The sequence below is a fragment of the Solea solea genome, chromosome 3 (assembly GCF_958295425.1).
Source record: "Solea solea chromosome 3, fSolSol10.1, whole genome shotgun sequence".
Classification (NCBI taxonomy): Eukaryota; Metazoa; Chordata; class Actinopteri; order Pleuronectiformes; family Soleidae; genus Solea; species Solea solea.
This window is the reverse complement of record NC_081136.1, coordinates 21,364,297-21,384,081: the sequence shown is the minus strand read 5'-3', so window position 1 is coordinate 21,384,081 and position 19,785 is coordinate 21,364,297. Positions and strand designations below refer to the sequence as shown.

Here is a 19,785-nt window from a genome sequence, read left to right as displayed (position 1 = left end):
ATACAAAAAAAATCTCCCACGACCCACCAGTTTTTGGGAACCACTGGTTTAAGGCATTTGCACACAATGCTCTGTTTCCACAGCTATTCCAGTTTGGTATAGTATGGCACGGTTTGGAAGTGTCAACAAGATACATAGCATGATGTCACACCATGTGTCACAACATCAAACGCAACACAACAGAAAAAAAATGGAGGACATCCAGCAGCTCTTTTTTTCCTGCTCTGTTTGTTGCTGTTTGTCTCAACAAGACATCAAGCTTCTTGGCACGCCACTGTGCCAAGAACCCCCACACAGGAGGCACTACTGCTGCCTCAAGTTTGTGTCATTTATTGGTACATCTTAAAGAAATACAGTTTGTATTTCAAGTACCAAAATAACAATTATTAGCATACCAATGGAGGCAGCAATGGATCAGTAACGTCTGTGTGCTGTGAGGTAAAATTGCTGAAAAGGCTTTGGTGTGGTGGAGTCAGTAGCTTACAAAGCAACACCAAGTTGAGTTTCCTGTTGGAAAAAACTGTCTAATGGCAAGATAAACCAACAAATAAATTGTTACGATATCATAGACTTAAGCCACAACTACTTTAAATAGCTTCACTGCACTGCTGGCTGCTGCTGTTACCACTCAATCTCTCACTCAGTCTCGCCAAAGGAACATAGCATGACCTACAACACTCACAGACGCCAACAGAGTATCTCACCACAGACCCACAGGGTGGAAAGTGATATGTTTTTTTTTTTATGTTTCTGGTTTTATTTTTGCTTTTGTCACAGCAGTATAGGACTGAGGGATGACATGTGTTTCAGCACATCCATGCCAAGTCTGGCTCAAAGCAAGATAGTACAAGAGCACAGGGGCTACATAGGCTGGACTGTCAGTAATAAAGGCCAGATACTGTATGTGCAGTAGGACTCATGGTACAGAGAGCAGCACGGACAAAAAAAATCATATAAACCCTGCAAACGATGACAGATCTCTCAGGTGAAAGACAAACCGAGCCAGACACACACACACACACACACACACATGCACGCACACACCCTGGAGCACATTCTCTTAAGCACAAACAGAAAGATATACTGTATCTATTCATAACACTGAATCAGAAAGATTCTTAGACAATATGCACAACCATAAAAATTCACAAAGTCACCATATTTATACAATCACACATTTAAAACATCTCCTTCATTGTCACTGGAAGCAAATCCAGTGATTCCACATTAAAGGTCCAGGTTTTAGAAGTGTGTGTTTATGATGTGTAAAACTAATCTCAGCTAGAGCTGCAACTATCGATTATTTTCTCGATTAATCGTTTGGTCCATAAAATATCAGAAAACCTTAAAAAGTGTTGATCGGTGTTCATCAAACCTGGAAATGATGACGTTCTCAAATGTCTTGTTTTATCCACAAACCACAATGATTAACTTTTAATGATTTCTTTGTTATCTAGAGCAAAGAGATGAAGAAAATCTCATAATAAGAAAAATGGGAAATCTTGTTTTAATCATAAAAAAAAGCTTCAAACCGATTCATCGATTACCAAAATAGTTGTCGATTAATTTAGTAATCGATTAATAATTGATTCATCGATTAATTGTTTCAGCTCTAATCTCAGCCAATTAATAAAAGGCTGACTTAATAAAAGCTATGCCTGCTCAAGTCCATGATATCTTCGGAATATGTTTGCCATCTTATCTTAATGTAAGACAGTCTTTTCTGACTGGAAACTGAACGCACTCACTAACCCCAAAATCAGTATTTTCCATTTTAAATCACAGGAACACAGGAGATGATGGTCTAAGTCAGGGGTCTCCAACCTTTTTTCTTCTGAGAGCTACTTTGACAAAATGAAAATGGCCGACTCATGTTTTGTTTTTGTTTTTTTTTAACATTTATCCTCATCGCTTATTTCAACCCAAATGTCCACGATTCACATTGAACAATAAACATAACAACAATAGTATCTAATTCAGCTCCATGTGCATTTTGTATTTCTGTATGCAATTATTTCTAGTATATCTCACACACTATTGAATTAAAATATTAATGCTGTCAAAACAGAACAATGCATTCACAAATACACCAACAGATTTGTTTTAGTCGCTTTTCATTTTGTTATTTTCTGCCCACATGTCACTGTGTCACAAGAGTAACCATACTGTATGTATACTGGGTATTTTCATTTAATACGATGACTGGCACTGCATGGAGTCAACATGGAGGTGTCCACTGAAATGTCATTTACATGTGCTTTGAGTGACTAAAATCAGGCAGGTCTTTTTATTGGGGTTATTATCCAACTTTCTCTAAAGCTTTTTCCTTTTTTAGGATGCTATGCTGTGAAGCAGGTGTTGCCCTTGCTAGAATAGCGGCATTTCCATCAAAGGTCAGTGTATTTACAGCTACTTAGCCAAACTCTCTGTCTGAACAGCCCTGTGATTGATCACAGTCTCTAGTCATGGGTCAGATTACCCCAATGCTTGAAACAGAGTCTAAACAAGATGATGAAGTCTAGTTCTTTGTCAGATTGCTTCATTTACATTTACATTTGTCAAGACAATGAGTAAACAAGACCTTTTGGGGAACTCATTTTAACCGCAAGACCACTCTTTGAATATACAGCTGCTCTAGTATTTCAAAATGTTGAGTGATTGGAGCTCCGTTAACACAGACATACATGAAAAAGTATTTCAAAAGGCTTGTTCTTACCCATGCAGTTGTGTCCATCATGGGCCAGCATGAATCCATCGTAGCAGGTGCACCTGTAGTTTCCTGGTATGTTGATGCATTCATGGACACATCCCCCATTGTAGTCGTTCTCACACTCATCCATGTCTAAAAAGAGACAAAATGGATGTTACTGGGAGGACAAATAACAGAAAACAATCGTTTTCTGATGCTTTCGCGTAAGCTGGGCTCTGAGCCACCAATGTATTTCTGCTCACGTAGTTGTTGTGGGTGGAGTGGAAAGCACCTCTGTTTAATATGTTCACAGTGTGTCTCTGACCACCTCCTGAAGTGGTTAGGCAGATCGCATAACAATCCGTCCTTAGACGTATTTACACCTGTACTTATAAGTGGTCAGGCACTATCTGATTGCAAATGAGGCCATTGTCCTAAGAGGATGACTCAATTCAGGTGGAATTGACTCAATTCAGGTGGAATTGACTCAATTCAAGTGGAATTGACTCAATTCAGGTGGAATTGACTCAATTCAGGACCAATACACTCTTCTGGAACTGTCCATGGTCCTCTGTGTTTCTCTCAGGATGAGCGTTTGATGATGTCTGTCACCATTAGATGTCTTCTTTGGTGTCTTCTCATATTTTACTTATTACTGATGACCAATTTCAAGGTGTACTGCAGTATTAAAAAAGTCACTGAATCATGTCGATCATGTTTTTGAATTGTGGGAGGAACCCGGAGAACCCACACACACGCGGGGGAACGTGCTAACTCCCGTGGTCAAACCAAGATCTGAACCGGCAAACTGGTTGCTGTGATCATCAATGCTAGCAAATTTGCCACCATGTGATCCAGCTGTTTTTAATAACTTGTCAAAAACAGTGAAGGAATCACTCCAGTTGTAGGCAGAGTTGTATATCATGACCCCGCCCCCTCTTGGTTAGTGCAAGCAGTCAATCAGCTGTGCTTCCAATGGGGGTGACATAAGGTAATTGCAGTATTGTGATGCTGTGATATTTGGTTATCATACCATCACCATCTAATATAGCCCAGTGCTTATGTGTATCACAATTCTATTTCCATGGAATAGATGGATAGATAAAATGACGATCAGCTGAATTAGTGGCTAATATTGCCCTATCATCCACTGTATGTGTTGTCTGGTTTGCACCCTTATGAATACACCCACCTGGTTTTCCAGAACAACCTTTCTGCAACCATTAACTTTGTGTGTTACGTACAGAAAAGTGTTTTTGAAAGATGAACAGACACAGATCCACAGCAATTAAATATTCTATTCTATTGTTTAGTGTAGATTTTCAGGTAACTGTATTTTCTACATTTAAACAAAAATATTTTGTTATATATGTGTTTATATAGCGTGAATACAGTATAGAGTGAAAACAATCACGTATAATTACTCTATATAAAAGAAATATAGAAGATAGCTGAGAGAAGGTATAACCAGCAGTTATCATTTTTGCAATATCAATAGTAGTGTCATGTATTGTTGAAGTTAAATGTTTTATTTCACTTTTATACTCACATGCATTTAAGAGCCTTTAATGTCTTACTTTTACTTGAGTAAAGAGGTTGAATTAGTTCTTCTACTTCTACCAAGTATCCATACTTCTACATAAAGAATCTGACTTATTTCACCATTTCTACATGAATCTCATCGTACTGCAAGTGAGTGAGAGTGAGACAACAAATTGCAGTCCAAGACCAAATGTCAGTGTGCCGTAAAGCAGTGTGTTAAAGTCATTGTGGGGATTTTGATGTTATAAGGAAAAACTATGATCTTTTTTGAACCAGGCGTTTTTTTTTTTTGCCTAAACCAAGAAATGGTTACCATCACCCTCATTTCCTCATTTCTGCCAAAACTAATGCAGGTGGTTAAAACACAATCAAACTGATATGCATGCCTGTAAACATACTATCGTTTTGGTTCAGAAATACGACCTCATGTGGTTTGCAAAAACATACATATGATCCTGGAGACTGGGTTGTGGTTCAGCAAGAGCCACTGCCAGACCAGGAATGAACTGACGAGAGACATGAAATTACAAAATGACAACTTGAACTTCCAAGCAGTCTCAATTCCAAATGGTTTAATTGCCAATTGACATGGTCCACTAGGTTAGCATTACATAATTATATGACATTAAGCTTAAATGTAATACCGACACTGAGGTTGAAGTCATAAATAAATCCTATTGTGTTTTGCTTAGGAGAGGAAATGTGATTCTGGATTGTTAGCTCTTCTGAAACAGCATGCTGCATCCTCTGCTGGATATCCAATCTGGCTATACTCACATCCTGCATATCCACTATAAATGTACCTCCTCCTTATTCAGAAATGTCTGTCTGATTATTCACATATATGGTTGGCAAATATATGTGACCCGCCACGAGCAAACCAGCAACATGTCGACCTAGCTCGCTCAGTATTGTCATTTAAAATGCAAATGATACGCACATCGAAATTATGTTCAATCATACGATCGTATTATAAGCTGTAACGGGTGCATGTAAGCATCTGCTATTAATATGAATAACAAACCAACCTGATGTGACTGAATAATGTGTGAATGACACAGCTTTGGGTATGAAGTATTGACTGTGATGCTAATGATTTAGCACCTAGGAGAGTTAGCACTACAGCCAGGAGCTCATTCAGTAACAGACTGATGCATCCACACTACAACACAGAGCCATTTACGTATATTTTATTTTTATTTGATATTAGAAATGTGCATCTATATTTGATCCTTCTAACTCTTAAGCATATTACCTTTCTTGGTTTTCATTTTTATGAAATTTATATTCGTATTTTATTTTATTTATTTAGGGGTATGGCTGGAGCCTTTCCCAGCTGACATAGGGTGAAAGGCAGGTTTCACTTTGGACACTCATCTATCACAAGACAAACAACCACTATAATGTCCAATTAACCTAATCCCTAATTTGCATGTTTTAGGACTGTGGGGGATGCTGGAGTACCCCGAATCGGAATCTGTGACCTTCATGTAGTAAGGCAATAATACTGTATAATTACAGTATGGGCCCTAGGAAGCACAAAAGTGCAAAAAGCAAGTGTTATGATGACCCTTCTACAAGTTGTCAAGATATTTTAGCTTGGACAAAAGCAGTGCAGGAACCAACCAAGGAATGACGGGACGGACCAGTCCTGCCCTCAGAGCTATGCCATCAGTGTGACTAAAGGTTGCGTGTTTTCTATAACATAAACACCCTGACAAACACTGTGTCCTTATAAAGTGCTGTATGTGTCTAGCCTGGGTGAATCCAGCCGAGGCTGCCAGTGATTTGATTTCGCTCTGCAGACACATCTGGCAAGGACGTCCGAATCTCCTAAAAACAGAAGCGATCACAAACCCTTGGCAGAGGTGGGCTTAAAGCAATGATGACAGAGAAGTAATCTAGCAGCTTTTGTTTACATCCCACTAAAGAGCATCTGTCTTTTGATATGGCTGTTGCTTCCATTTTAAGCGACTTGCTCCATGGAACTGCCCCAGGCAAAAGTCCTTAGATGCCATTACTAGAGAGTCATCACTCCTAAAAACAACAAGCATTTTTCTTGAAACATTTTCCGTAGTTCTGCATAAATCTTCCAGATCATGGTTTTGAACAGTTGTAGAGCTATCCAATTGTGTACAGAGGCATTGTCATCTATGTCCTTTGGTCACACCACTTGGAAGTGGGAGGTGACTACACCCTTTCCAGACTGAGCAAGGCTAGTGTGTGCCAGTGATTTGCAGAGGCACAACTTTGAGTCACAAAAATGACATTCCCACACAACTAAACTGCATTCTTGAATTACGTTTGACAAGGACCATTTTATCTCCCATGTTAGATTTCTTTATGTGACATAGTTCACAAGTATAATGAGGCACAGTTCTCACCCAATGGCGGGAGGAATTGGTGGTGGAAGGATTTAACAAAGTGGTACATCCACTAACACCAAACTTCAGAAGATTTGTGGCTTCATAAAAGCATGGTGTTTTATGAAGTGTGTTTTTATTATGCAGTGTATGTTGACGCTATGAGGAAAAAACATGATCTTTTACTAGCGCTAACATGTGCTTTTGGTGCCTAAACATAACCACATTCATTACGAGGAAGTGGATATGCATTTCCTCAAAAGCACCACAAGCATTTAAAACTATCATGTTGACAAGCAGATCTGCAGACATGTATAAAAAATGTGTTTTGGTTCAGCAAATACACTATCCTCCTTATGAAACAAAACTGGGAAGACATTTTTAGATCTGTGGAAATCATCAGTCATTTGAGTACCAGGTTGAAAAATAATACCTCAGGAAAAAACTTGTTTATGTTTTAATACAGGTTTGATCGGAAGTTGAAAATACTGTTAAAGAGATGGGGTTTTTTCAGTGGTTCAGTGTGCAAAATTAATTTTCATGTTGCAGCTAAATATTCCTCACCCTGTGTGTTGTTGAACCTATGTAGCTTTCACTTAGCAACAAAACTAAAAAGTTTGTCTATTGTGGGCTACTGTAAACACATGGTGGTCCAAAATGGCAGCATCCATAGAGCTGACCCACCTCCTGATATAAATGTAAAATGCTGATTTGATTTCTGCGAATTGAAAACAATTTCATCTTAATTTTACACAGCGAGTGTTACCATAACTTTTTGGTGACACTTACATTTTTGACACTATGCTGTGTCACCAACAGCCACAACCAACACCTATGACTCATACAGTATTGTTACGAAACAATAGAAACTTTCAAAAACAATCATTCATTTGGACAGCCTAACCAAAGCCAGTTATAGCCATAACCAGTTCATGCCTAACCTTAATCTAACTATAATTAAAATTTAAACCAGTTCCTCAGAAATGAGGTTCTGCCTCATTAGGACCTCATTTTTGGTCTCGACTACTGGTCCTGCCAAGGTCATTCAGTGCATTAACAGGGTTGTTAAAAGCCAGTAATTCAGTTTTCTAAATGTGATGTAAACTTTTTATTCCAACTAAAATCAAGCTAGTGTTAGTCAGACTAACATACCTGGATAATGCAATTCATAGTCCGATTACACTTAGTCGGACTGGAGTTGTACTTGGCGCTCTGCGCATGCAACAAAATTCCTCCCCGGTCTTTGATCCAGAAGTAGAAGGAGACAACGTATAAACTGCAGTAGTCTTGCCAGCAGTGTCTTTCTTTGGACAACACAACAACCATAAGAGCCATGCTTGATCTCATTTCTATCACGAATGACATGTGCAGAGAAACACAGCACGAGCCATCTCACCGTCTATCTCGCTGTTCGCCGATTGTTTTTCTGTGATGTAAAGGTCAACTGGAAACTGATTTAATACACACTAGCTTATACAGAGACACAGCGCCATCTATGGAGGCGGAGTCAGACTTGACAAAGTGACTATTCGGACTTAGCAAGTTATCCAGTTGACCGTCATAGTCGGATTATGGCCTTGGCTGGATTAAACTGTGCATGTCAACGTACTGAGTGTTTATGCCAGAAAAGGTCCTAAAGAGGTAACAAGAACACACAAGGTTCTCAGCCTCCACATCCTGCTAGAGGACATAACCCAGACCTGGACATTGAACATATATATACATACAAATTACTGGTAGTGAGAGCAGCACACATCCAAAGGTGATCACACCCACACACACAAACACACAGGAAACAAGAAACGTGCACAATGACTCACATACCACAAGTCCAAATGAAGGAATTTCAACATGAACACACACATTCGAGACTTTCTGTCCACAAAACGCTTCCTTTTACGATGATTAACATGGCGATTCCGGCTGGAGCGTGTCATCGCTTTGAAGAGCGGACACCGAACCTCAAAGCTCCTCATCAAGGGATTTTTGACTTGAGTTGAAACGTCATGACAAAAAGCCAAATCACTGCCACATTCTGCAGCATGAAGAGCCGCAGACATGTTTACTGGAAGCCAATTACACAGGCCAACACACATCAGTGCATTTTTAATTGTGTTTGTCGGCTCTCTGACAGAGACGCCCTGTCTCTGTTGCTTGGAGGGCCACTGCAGCATGACTGGGATCAGATGAGAGGATAAATACGTCGTCCTGTCACAGTTCAATACTGTAATATGAAAGACGAAACAGTGAAGCAATCAAATAGATTTGCATGTGTGTGACAACAGCAAGATGTTCATTATATCGGTGGGAAAATGTCACAAATGAGCAAAAAATGTTCATCTTCCGCCGCCGTCTAAAAACACATCTCTTTCGACTCTACCTCGACTAAGACGACGACAACAACAAATTGTGTTGGAATGCACTTATTGTAAGTCGCTTTGGATAAAAGTGTCTGCTAAATGATATGTAATGTAATATATGTATATTATGTATATTACATAATCTCAAAGCCATTGCTGGCTTATCCTAGGTATGCTAGCTTCCTCTGGTGGTACTTGGAGGAAAATCACAAATACTTTTCTACTCTATATACCAGGGTATGTGAATGGAGTGAAGCTGAGGAATGTGTGTAGTAAATGAAACTAATAACAGGAAAAAATAATAAATTAAATTAAATGATCACTTATCTCGGCCACACGGTGGTGTAGTGGTTAGCACTCTCGCCTTGCAGCGAGAAGACCCGGGTTCGAGCCCCGGTTGGAACAAGGGCCTTTCTGCATGGAGTTTGCATGTTCTCCCCGTGTGTGCGTGGGTTCTCTCCGGGTTCTCCGGCTTCCTCCCACAGTCCAAAAACATGCGATGTGGGGATAGGTAAATTGGACAATCTAAATTGACCATAGGAGTGAGTGTGAGAGTGAATGGTTGTTTGTCTGTCTCTCTATGTGGCCCTGCGATGGACTGGCGAACTGTCCAGGGTGTACCCCGCCTATCGCCCGATGTAGCTGAGATTGGCACAGCACCCCCCGCGACCCTCTAGCAGAGGATAAAGCGGTAGATGATGACTGACTGACTGACTGATCACTTATCTCTTAATCATCTTAATCTAATTTGGCAATACGAGTGCCTGAAGTATAAGTGAGGAAGAGGAGGATGATGAGGAAAAAAAAGCACATTTTGTTATTGGGAATAAATCTGCCTCCTGTGAAAAGTCTGTAGCTGAGTTCCATATTTTCTCTGGTGATACTTGGTATAAATAAGACGTTTGAGAACCACAGATATACAGTATTCCCCAGACCTCTGTCTGCATTTTATCAGTGAAAGTAAAACAGGAGGACAATTAGGTGTTTGAATGGTTGTGTGTGTGTGTGTGTGTGTGTGTGTGGAGGAAAGAGGACAGTGAACTCGGCCTCAAATGGTGCCACTTCCTGCCCCAGAGCTGTTGCTGACATCTGACAGCTTCAGACTAGCAGCTGCATCTGCTTTTAATTGTCAGAGAAAGGTTTGCTGCTCCACATCTCATCAAGGAAATGAGGCACCGGACAGTAGACAGAGAAGGAGGGAGACAGAGGAGAGGATGGGTTTTTGCAGGTAAGGTTTGAGTTTCATCCGTAAATATCATGAGAAAATGAGGAAAAGACAAACCAGCACAGATCTGTTGGGAGGAAACTTCATATTTACAATATCTGGACTATTGAAATTGAATAATCGCCATTAAGAATTTAGGTTAGATTGGGACAGTTTAGGTAAATTAGGTTAGGTTAGATTAAGCCAGGTTAGGTATATTAGGTTAGATCAAATTAGGACAGTTTAGGTAAATTAAGTCAGGTTAGGTTAGCACAGGTTAGCATTAGGTTAGGTTAGATTAAGTTAGGTTAGGTATATTAGGTTAGGTTAGATCAAATTAGGACAGTTTAGGTAAATTAAGTCAGGTTAGGTTAGCACAGGTTGCGTAATTTAGGTCAGGTTAGGTTAAATTAGGTAAAGTTGGTATAGGACAGATTAGAAAAGATTAAATTAGGTTAAATTAGGTAAAGTTAAATCAAATTATAAATAAATTAAAATGTATTATATGGAAAATCGCATTTGGCTCCACATAAAAAAAACATGTAACATACCTCACAAATATGGACAGCACATATTTACAAAGAATTATAATTTAACTATATAACTATTTAATTATTCTTGGTAGAAAATATTTCTCCTGTTTTCTCATTATCTAACTGATAAAAGATGTATTCAAAAGTAACCGACAATGTCTGTTTAATTTTGTTTGATGGTTTCATTTATTTTGTTTATCAGATGAGGCTGCTTTATATCCATGCCACCATTCAGCTGCATCTAATCTGAATAATCTGCATAATATTGGTCGTCAAGAGTGGTTAGCACTTGAGTGTACATTTTAGGGTCTTGCCCTGCACGAAAACTCATGTGTCACTCTTGTGCAAACCAGGGAAAAAAAACATTTTGTGTTCCCACTAGTCATGCAGCAAGTCCACCCCCCCACCCCCCCAGATAAACTCCACCCTCATCTTCCTTTGATCTGTCAGCAGGCTTTTGCTCGTCTCTATTCTTTTTGGATGGCCAACCAATCCATATTGGTATATTGGATATTATATTATTTCATTAGTATTTAAATATTACAATATTTACTGGAATGTAATCAGTAGTCTTATTTTGAGCTGGATCACTTTGATGAGGGAGGCATGGATCAGTGTAAAAGCGGAGCTGCAAAGCAGTTGGGAATCCTACATTGATGACCATTAGATGTGACAGAAACCGAGCAAACCACTGGACTACTGAAGGAACCACAATCAAAGAGGAGCTGCATGTTCTCAGGCTTCTTCACACACAAGCAGATACCACCAACATGTGCTCCAAGCTGTTGGGAATTCACTACAGGCTAAAGGCTGCCCCTTAGCCTATAAGCACAACAAACTGGACCACCCAACCTGAAAGCAGGAATTGCTGCGAGGTGTTTCCCATCAATTATCCAGAGTGTGGCATCTCACCATCATCTCATTTGTCCCACCACAGGTTCATTATTACATGTTTCATCCATCCATTATCTACCAATTACCATTAGAGGGTCATGGGAGGAGCTGGCGCCAATCCCAGCTGAGACTGAATGAGAGGCAGAGTTGGACAGGTCTGCAGCCAATCACAGAACTGACATACAGTCTTCCATAACTACATCCATAATAACACATACATGTCACATGAGATGTACATATGGACATGCAGGGGTGAAAGGAAGGTGATTGCTTGCAGGTCATGTTAGATTCAAGGCTAAACTCTCCCAATGAATCCTGAATGTATCCTCAGATCACAAAAAACACTCTGAGGATGCATGTGGTGACATGACTGAGCATGCATGGATGCATGTATGCTCTCTGTAATGCTCTTGCCTGTTTTTATAGAAAGCAGGTTTAATTCTTCTAATTCATGACTGATCTGTGGTCAGCAGTCTGTAAACGTCACATTTTAGGATCGGCTCAGCTCAACCTCGGCAGGGCAGGTAGCAAAAAAAAGATCAATTAATCATTCTTTATAATTTACACATTTTTGCTGTCACCAAATTTTTTATCACATTCATTTTTTTTCATCCAAACGTTCTTTTTGAGGACCTGTTATGGTAAAAAAAGGTAAAAAAAACACGCTCATGGGCAAATAATATTACTGCACGAGCGCAAATATTAACATACAACTGCGCTGCTTCTCTCACGACCTTTGACATAAATGTGACGCCATACATGTAAATCTCATGTTGTCACAGGGATGCCAAGCAATGCAGGGCACATGAAACAGTAGGTGGTGTTGTCACAAACAAGGGAGACATTTACCTTCTTTATTATTTTTGCAATTTTTGAAAACCATCAAGGCCCTTGAATTTTTTTAATTTTTATTTTCATTTAAGTGAATCTTGTAAAATAATGGTGTCATGGTGGCATGAGAATGGTGCTTTAGAATGGTATGTTCCACTAGCACATTCCAAGAGCGTACCCATGGATATCGTCTTCTTCTCCTTTTTTCAGTTTTGGATCTCACACATACATACAGTATCTCTGCAGTCACACACACACACACACATGTCTCAGAAGTTGAGGGGAAGCTAAAGTCAGAACATTTCCACACCACAGCACCAGACATCATATGTCATAGAGTGACAGTAGAGTGAGGTGGAGGTGCTGGCATGACGTCACTGTTTCTATATATACACAGCATAAGCATCACTGAGTCTGAGTGAGAGACACACACAGAGACAGAGACAGAGAGAGGTGCACAGACCAAATCTGTACTTGTGGTGTGTGTGTGTGTGTATGTGTGCTGTAGACACTAGACAGTGCCTTTGTAAGTGTCTGCCACTTCTCCCTCACTATCCATTGTTCCCATGGGAAGTTCCGCCTCTCCCGCTCTCATCTCTGTCTCTGTAAAACAGGTCAGGTGTTCGTCACTGAGTGAAGGAGGACCTGTGACAGTGACAAGACAACCATCTAACACAGGCAGGTCAGCAACATGTTACAAGATAATCCTTCATTAGTCCCAGTCTTCGTCTACTGCTTTGTCCTCCACATGAGAGTCACAGAGTCACTGGTGCCAATGCTTGCTGACAGGTCTAAAGGCCCTGGACAGGTTGCCAGTAGAATGTCCAATGTAAAAAGAACGCAGCATTAGCGGCTAGCCCACTTGGCCTTTTTCAATATTAGGCATTGGGCCTTAAATTAGCCTCAGAAGAGGGGGATTAGTTGTCCTTCAGCCTATCACATGACTCTCTCAGTATAGCTGAGATAGTCATATAGTTGTTTTCATATCTCCCATGACATTCCCCCCGCTGCACACAGAGTGCCGCATTTTACGCCCCGATGGGAGGCAACAACAATACACCATATTAGAGAGAGGCATCACTGTGAATTATTCATTCTAACACTAAACACAAAGAGCAGAACACTCGTTGATGTGTGTTACGTAAGTAGTGCAGGCCAGAGAGGTAGGGGAAGAAAAAAAGATTTGACTGTGTGCTTTAGGTATCGCCCTAAAAACTCATCACCTGCACTCTCGTCTCTCGTCTCCTATGTGACTCAAAGCGATATTTCTGCCCGGCTGTGCGTTCACTGATGCTCATAAAATCGTACACATTGCCCTGTCGCTAATATTGGTGGGGGCATCTCCCCAATATTAGAGTCAGACTCCACCTGAGCAGTCACTAAGCTGAAATACGATTGCCATCTTTCGGCAGTGCTGTCACTAAAGACTCTACCAGACTCACTTAAATACTTCTTTGCTGAGTGTTGGAGATTAACTACAGTTCGGCATTGTTCATTTTGCTTCCTGTGACGACACTCTCTGACCAATCAGTGGCCGGCAGTCTGTCAATGTCACATTTTCTTATCAGCTAAGAACCTAGCCAGTACCAAAAAAAGCACCAGGTACCAGGTACTATCCTTACTATAAGTTGAGTCGTTCCAGAACTGTATAGTGGAGAAGCTCCAATATAAAGACCAACAATCATTCACTCTCACACTCAAACCTATGGACAATTTAGAGGGTTAACCGCTGTATGTTTTTGTACATGTGGGAGGAAACTTGAGAACCCAGAGAAAACCCACGAACATGCAAACTCCACACAGAAAGGCCTTCTTGCTGTGAGGCAACAGTGCTAGCCACGTGAGACACTGTGTGGCCCTGTGTGAAAATATAAGACGTTTAAATGGATAAAAAAATGTCTTTTAAGGCACATCACAGTCTGAAAGTGGTTGCAGATTAACAAGCTAGTTTTAAGAATTCTGGCCAAGCAAATTTGCTTAAAGCCATTGGCAGTTTGTTTTTCTTAAAACAAGAACATTTATATTAAGTTAATAATATTTGGCTTATTTCTAATGGGGCTGTTTTTACAGTGTAGTGTCAAGGGAGATGGCGGCAAACAGTTGGACCTGGGCGTCTGTAGGACTTCTGTGTTTTTATCACAATCATGATTTTAGTTTCTGTGAGCACTACCTTAAACAACTCCCTAATAATGTGCCTGCTTGTGTCCTTCCTGGATGCACGAGTAAGTAATGATATGGTAAAAGACAGAAATACAACACATAACTTACTAAAGTACTGAAGATGAAAAACGTGAATCGTGACTTTACACTCATTTCAAAATAATATATGCTGACGACACTGTTGTGTTCATGGACAATTTAAATAAGTGACACGCTTTTGCAGGGAATCCATGATGTACTCACTGCCCTGCAAATATTAGACATCATTTGAGAATTGTACCAATAGGACTGAGGAAAAAGTTAAAATGGAAGTGGTCAGTGTGAGAAAAAGCCACTCTGGCTCCTGTGCTTTTGTAAATGCTGGGACCAAAGTTTGTGGTGACCACGGAGATGACCTGTGTTCTAAGCCCCTGCTACATTTCCGCACTACAGATTAGCAACTCGCAGGAAGCTTTGTTCAGGCAGGAGCCAGCTGCCCACTACAGTTCAGCAGGTCTTTGTGGACCCACATCACCACCAGAGTTATATCATGGCTGTTTACCTTCTTGTCACCAAGTATTTTAACAGGCATAGGTGAAGTGTTGTTGATGAACTGACACATCACACATCCTGAATCAATGACAATCACCAGCTTACTTAGCATTTTTTTACCGTATTAAAATCCTCTTCACGCCTCGATTGTAACCAATGCGCAGTGCTCATGAATCTGTGTCTGTTGTGAGTTCCTGTGCTCTGGAGGGAAGTCTGATGAAAGGGGCTTAGATTCAATTCAAAATGTAGCCTGCTTGAACAAATAATCCGGGATCTCCAACCCTACCTTTAAGTTTGTGTTTGTGCTTTGTAAACCACTCGCTCACCCACAACAAAGTCCATGGAGAAAAGCAGCAATTTGACGTCACAGCACTATTGACCCACTGCTGCCTCCATCATTAAGTTCAAATGTCATTTTGTGACATCAGTGTATGTAATTCTTTGTTCAGAATAACCACAGTGACACAAACATACCACATGAGGCAGCAGAACAGAAGCTCCTGCATCTCTGAGAGCTAACAATGTTCATTTCCTCTATGGACTTTGGTGCAGGAGATTAACCTTTTGTCCAGTGTCTGTTATATTTTTGCAGAGAATCTGTGTCTCAGGCTGGTTCCTGGTGGCACACACACAACAAAACCAGTACTGATTATGTGTCAGTATTTCATAAAATTGATAAAACATGTCAAAATAAACTTGAACTATCCCTTTAATGTTTGCAAAAGTGCTGTTTCTGAGGTGATTTTCTGTGCTGCTGTAGACTGTTACACCATCTGATTCTTTGTTCTTGTTCTGGAAAAATGTGAACTTTTACGAAGAGTATGTGTGCATCACTTAAGTCTGCTTTACTGCCTGTGTGTGTGTGTGTGTGTGTGTTGTGCAAAACCGTCTCGAAGTTGTCTCCCTGTTTAGACAGATCGAAGAAACCCATAACAGGCTGTTGATTGTGTATACTTTAAACTAAACAAACTCGGATAACATTTCAAAGGATTATGATAAAATCGAATCATTGTGCTGTATTTTCAGGACACAGAAACTAAACAGGCATTGAGGGATCAGGGATGACTTTCCTGAACCTCAAAAGCATCTCGATAAACAACCTGTCCTCCAACTCAAACTATGGATCGTTTTGGCCAACCCCAGAATACGACCCAGATATGTTTTTAGCACACCGGTATTTTTCAACTCAACTATGCACAAGTGTTAGTGAGGTTACGGTTAGGGCTAAAAAAAATAAAAAACGAGACGAGGCAGTAAGTTACAGAAAATGACGTAGAAAAAATGTGTGTAAAAATCTAACAGGGGAGTCGAACAGCTAAGGGAACCTCTTTTAAACACACACCTACGGGTCGTACATTTTTCTTAATTGAACCATAATTCAAAACATCTCGTGCTAGATTTCATCCAGGTGAATTAAAGTAATTAAAAAATGTAAAAATGCATCATGGATAGTTTATTTGAAGTTTACTATGATATGAGAATTTTTGTGAATATAATAATAATACATACACTACCAGTCAAACTACCAGTCAAACGTTTGGACACACCTTCTAATTTAATGGTTTTTCTTTATTTTCATGACTATTTACATTACATTTATATTTGAGATACTTCAAAATAGCCACCCTTTGCTTTGATTACTGCTTTGCACACCCTTGGCATTTTCTCGATGAGCTTCATGACGTAGTCATCTGAAATGGTTTTCCAACAGTCTTGAAGGAGTTCCCAGAGATGCTGAGCACTTGGCCCTTTTGCCTTCACGCTGCGGTCCATCTCATCCCAAACCATCTTGATTGGGTTTAGGTCAGGTGACTGTGGAGGCCAGATCATCTGGTGCAGCACTCCATCACTCTCCTTCTTGGTCAAATAGCCCTTACACAGCCTGGAGGTTTGCTTGGGGTCATTGTCCTTTTGGAAAAATAAATGATGGTCCACCTAAACGCAAACTGGATGGTATAGCATGATGCTGCAGGATGCTGTGGTAGCCATGCTGGTTCAGTGTGCCTTCCATTTTGAATAAATCCCCAACAGTGTCACCAGCAAAGCACCCCCACACCATCACACCTCCTCCTCCATGCTTCACAGTGGGAACAATGCATGTAGAGACCATCCGTTCAAGACACGGCGGGTGGAACCAAAGATCTCAAATTTGGACTCATCAGACCAAAGCACAGATTTCCACTGGTCTTTGTGTTTCTTGGCCCAAACAAATCTCCTCTGCTTGTTGCATTTCCTTAGTAGTGTTTTTTAACACCTATTGCTAACAGCTATGACCATAAAGGCCTGATTCGCAGTCTCCTCTGAACAGTTGATGCAGAGATGTGTCTGCTACTAGAACTCTGTGTGGCATTCATCTGGGCTCTAATCTGTTAACTTGCGATTTCTGAGGCTGGTGACTCGGATAAACTTATCTTCAGCAGCAGAGGTGACGCTTGGTCTTCCTTTCCTGGGGTGGTCCTCATGTGAGCCAGTTTCGTCGTAGCACTTGATGTTTTTAGCGACTGCACTTGGGGACACATTCAAAGTTTTTGCATATTTCCGGACTGAGTGACCTTCATTTCTCAAAGTAATGATGGACTGGTGTTTCTCTTTACTTAGCTGATTGGTTCTTGCCATAATATGAATTCTAACAGTTGTCAAATACCAACCTGACTTCTGCACAACACAACTGATGGTCCCAACCCCATTAAGAAGGCAAGAAATTCCACAAATGAACCCTGACAAGGCACAACTGTGAAGTGAAAACCATTTCAGGTGACTACATCATGAAGCTCATTGAAAGAAGGCCAAGGGTTTGCAGTGCTGTCAACAAAGCAAAGGGTAGCTACTTTGAAGAATCTAAAATAAAACATGTTTTGAGTTATTTCACACTTTTTTGTTTACTACATATGTGTTCATTCATAGTTTTGATGCCTTCAGTGAGAATCTACAAGATAAATAGTCATGAAAATAAAGAAAAACCATTAAATGAGAAGGTGTGTCCAAACTTTTAACTGGAAGTGTATATTTGTATAGCGCTTTCCATCAAAGTGCTTTAGAGTAAATAAATAAAAACACACAAAGTAGAATAAAATATACACAATGCAGAAGGTTAAAAACTGATAAGAATACAATAGAAATATACAAAGTGCTAATAAAATTACAGACACACTAAATACGACGGTTGTATAAGACAGGTGAGGAGTCTCACTCACTTCCTGATAATTAAGAAAATTATCCCATTACACACAGCTTTATTAAAACCTGGGTGCAGCAGTTCTGGCTGTAATTAACAGCTGGACTGGCTACCAAAAGGCACAGACTCAAAACCAGAAGTTCCATATTGCCAATGAAGGTAATGCAGAGTGGACCTGTTCTGGCTTTGACAGAGGTGCCATTCACCCTGTTATAAGTTGATGTACTGTCAAAATAATCTTGGAAATACTACACTGTGTCACTTTCAAGCAGAACTATGCAGGATTTCTATCCTAATTTAACAGCTTCATAGCCAATGTGATGGTGAAATGTCTTGTTACAGGGAGATTGGGGACCGTCTCCACTCCCCCTACAAGATCAGAGCCACCAACCCGGAGTCTTAAGAATCGTTGTTTCAAACTGTAGTTGTTCAGCCCTAGTCAACATCAGGCATCATTATCCAAAACAGTATTCAACATCCAGTATTATTGAGCATGATGAGTGCTGAGGTGCTCTGGACATATATGTCTGATAAGATGACAACAGAGAGATAACACAGTGGGTAGATCATACATTTCTGAGCCAAATCACACAAACAACAAAAAGCACAGCCTTTCTGAAACATTAACTTTTATCTAATTCCTCCAAATCCACTGCATGATTTACTGGACTGTTGAGTGACTGTTAGCTGATATGGAGTGATGCTGATGATGACCTGCGGGCTGAGGAGAGCGGGCACTGGAGTCTCTGTTGCTTCCAGGTGCTTCCAGGAATAGCAGAGCCAGCTAATGTGCACTGGCCAGCAAAGTGGCCTCTAATGCCTGTTGATGGAAAACACAGCCGGACAATTACGGCACCCATATCTAATCACAGGGTCAGGGGTCAACTCTCATCCACCATTCATCTTCATTTGGCATGCCAGTCACAAGCTGTTACCTCATCACTGGAGGCAGGATGATGGATCTCAGTGTACAGTCAGGAGTCAATAAGGAGACACACATGCACATACACTTTCTCAGGTCACATTTCAGGACGTACGATAGACTTACATTCATTTCCAGAGATGACACTAGCCATAACCACAACCCTTAACCCTAGAGTGACCTAAACCTAATTATCACCTCACCGTAACTTTAAGAGGGTATTTGAAGTGTAGTTGTATGAGCTACTGAGACCTTTTCAGCACTAGCTTCACCAAGTGTGCGAGTCACTGATGCTCACTCATTGAAAACCTGGAAAAACAGATTTTAGCCTCATAGTAAAAGGCACACCAGCTAAAATCTACAGCTGCTTGATTTTTCTGTGATATCGTATTTTCTCCAGGCACCCTTTTCCGATTGGAAGTTGAAGTTTCACTCTCTCCCGCACTAAAGTCCATAGAGAAAATCTGCATTTTTAGCTCATTGCAAGAGGAGCTGCTGGTCTAGTGCTGCCTCATGTGGTCAGTTCATGTCACTAAATGTCAAGTAAATCCAAACTAGGAATTTCAAACACAGAAGTCACA

At 40.4% G+C, this 19,785-nt stretch overlaps 1 protein-coding gene across 2 annotated transcripts in view; it reads right to left on the bottom strand.

Moving 5' to 3' along the window:
• The window catches only part of scube1 (signal peptide, CUB domain, EGF-like 1), a 139,579-nt gene that overhangs the window by 106,385 nt on the left and 13,409 nt on the right, over positions 1 to 19,785 (bottom strand). For both annotated transcript variants that reach the window (XM_058625065.1, XM_058625066.1), the window contains exon 3: positions 2,717 to 2,842. In XM_058625065.1, the coding sequence (XP_058481048.1) occupies positions 2,717 to 2,842 (126 nt within the window). The remainder of the gene's footprint in view (positions 1 to 2,716; positions 2,843 to 19,785) is intronic.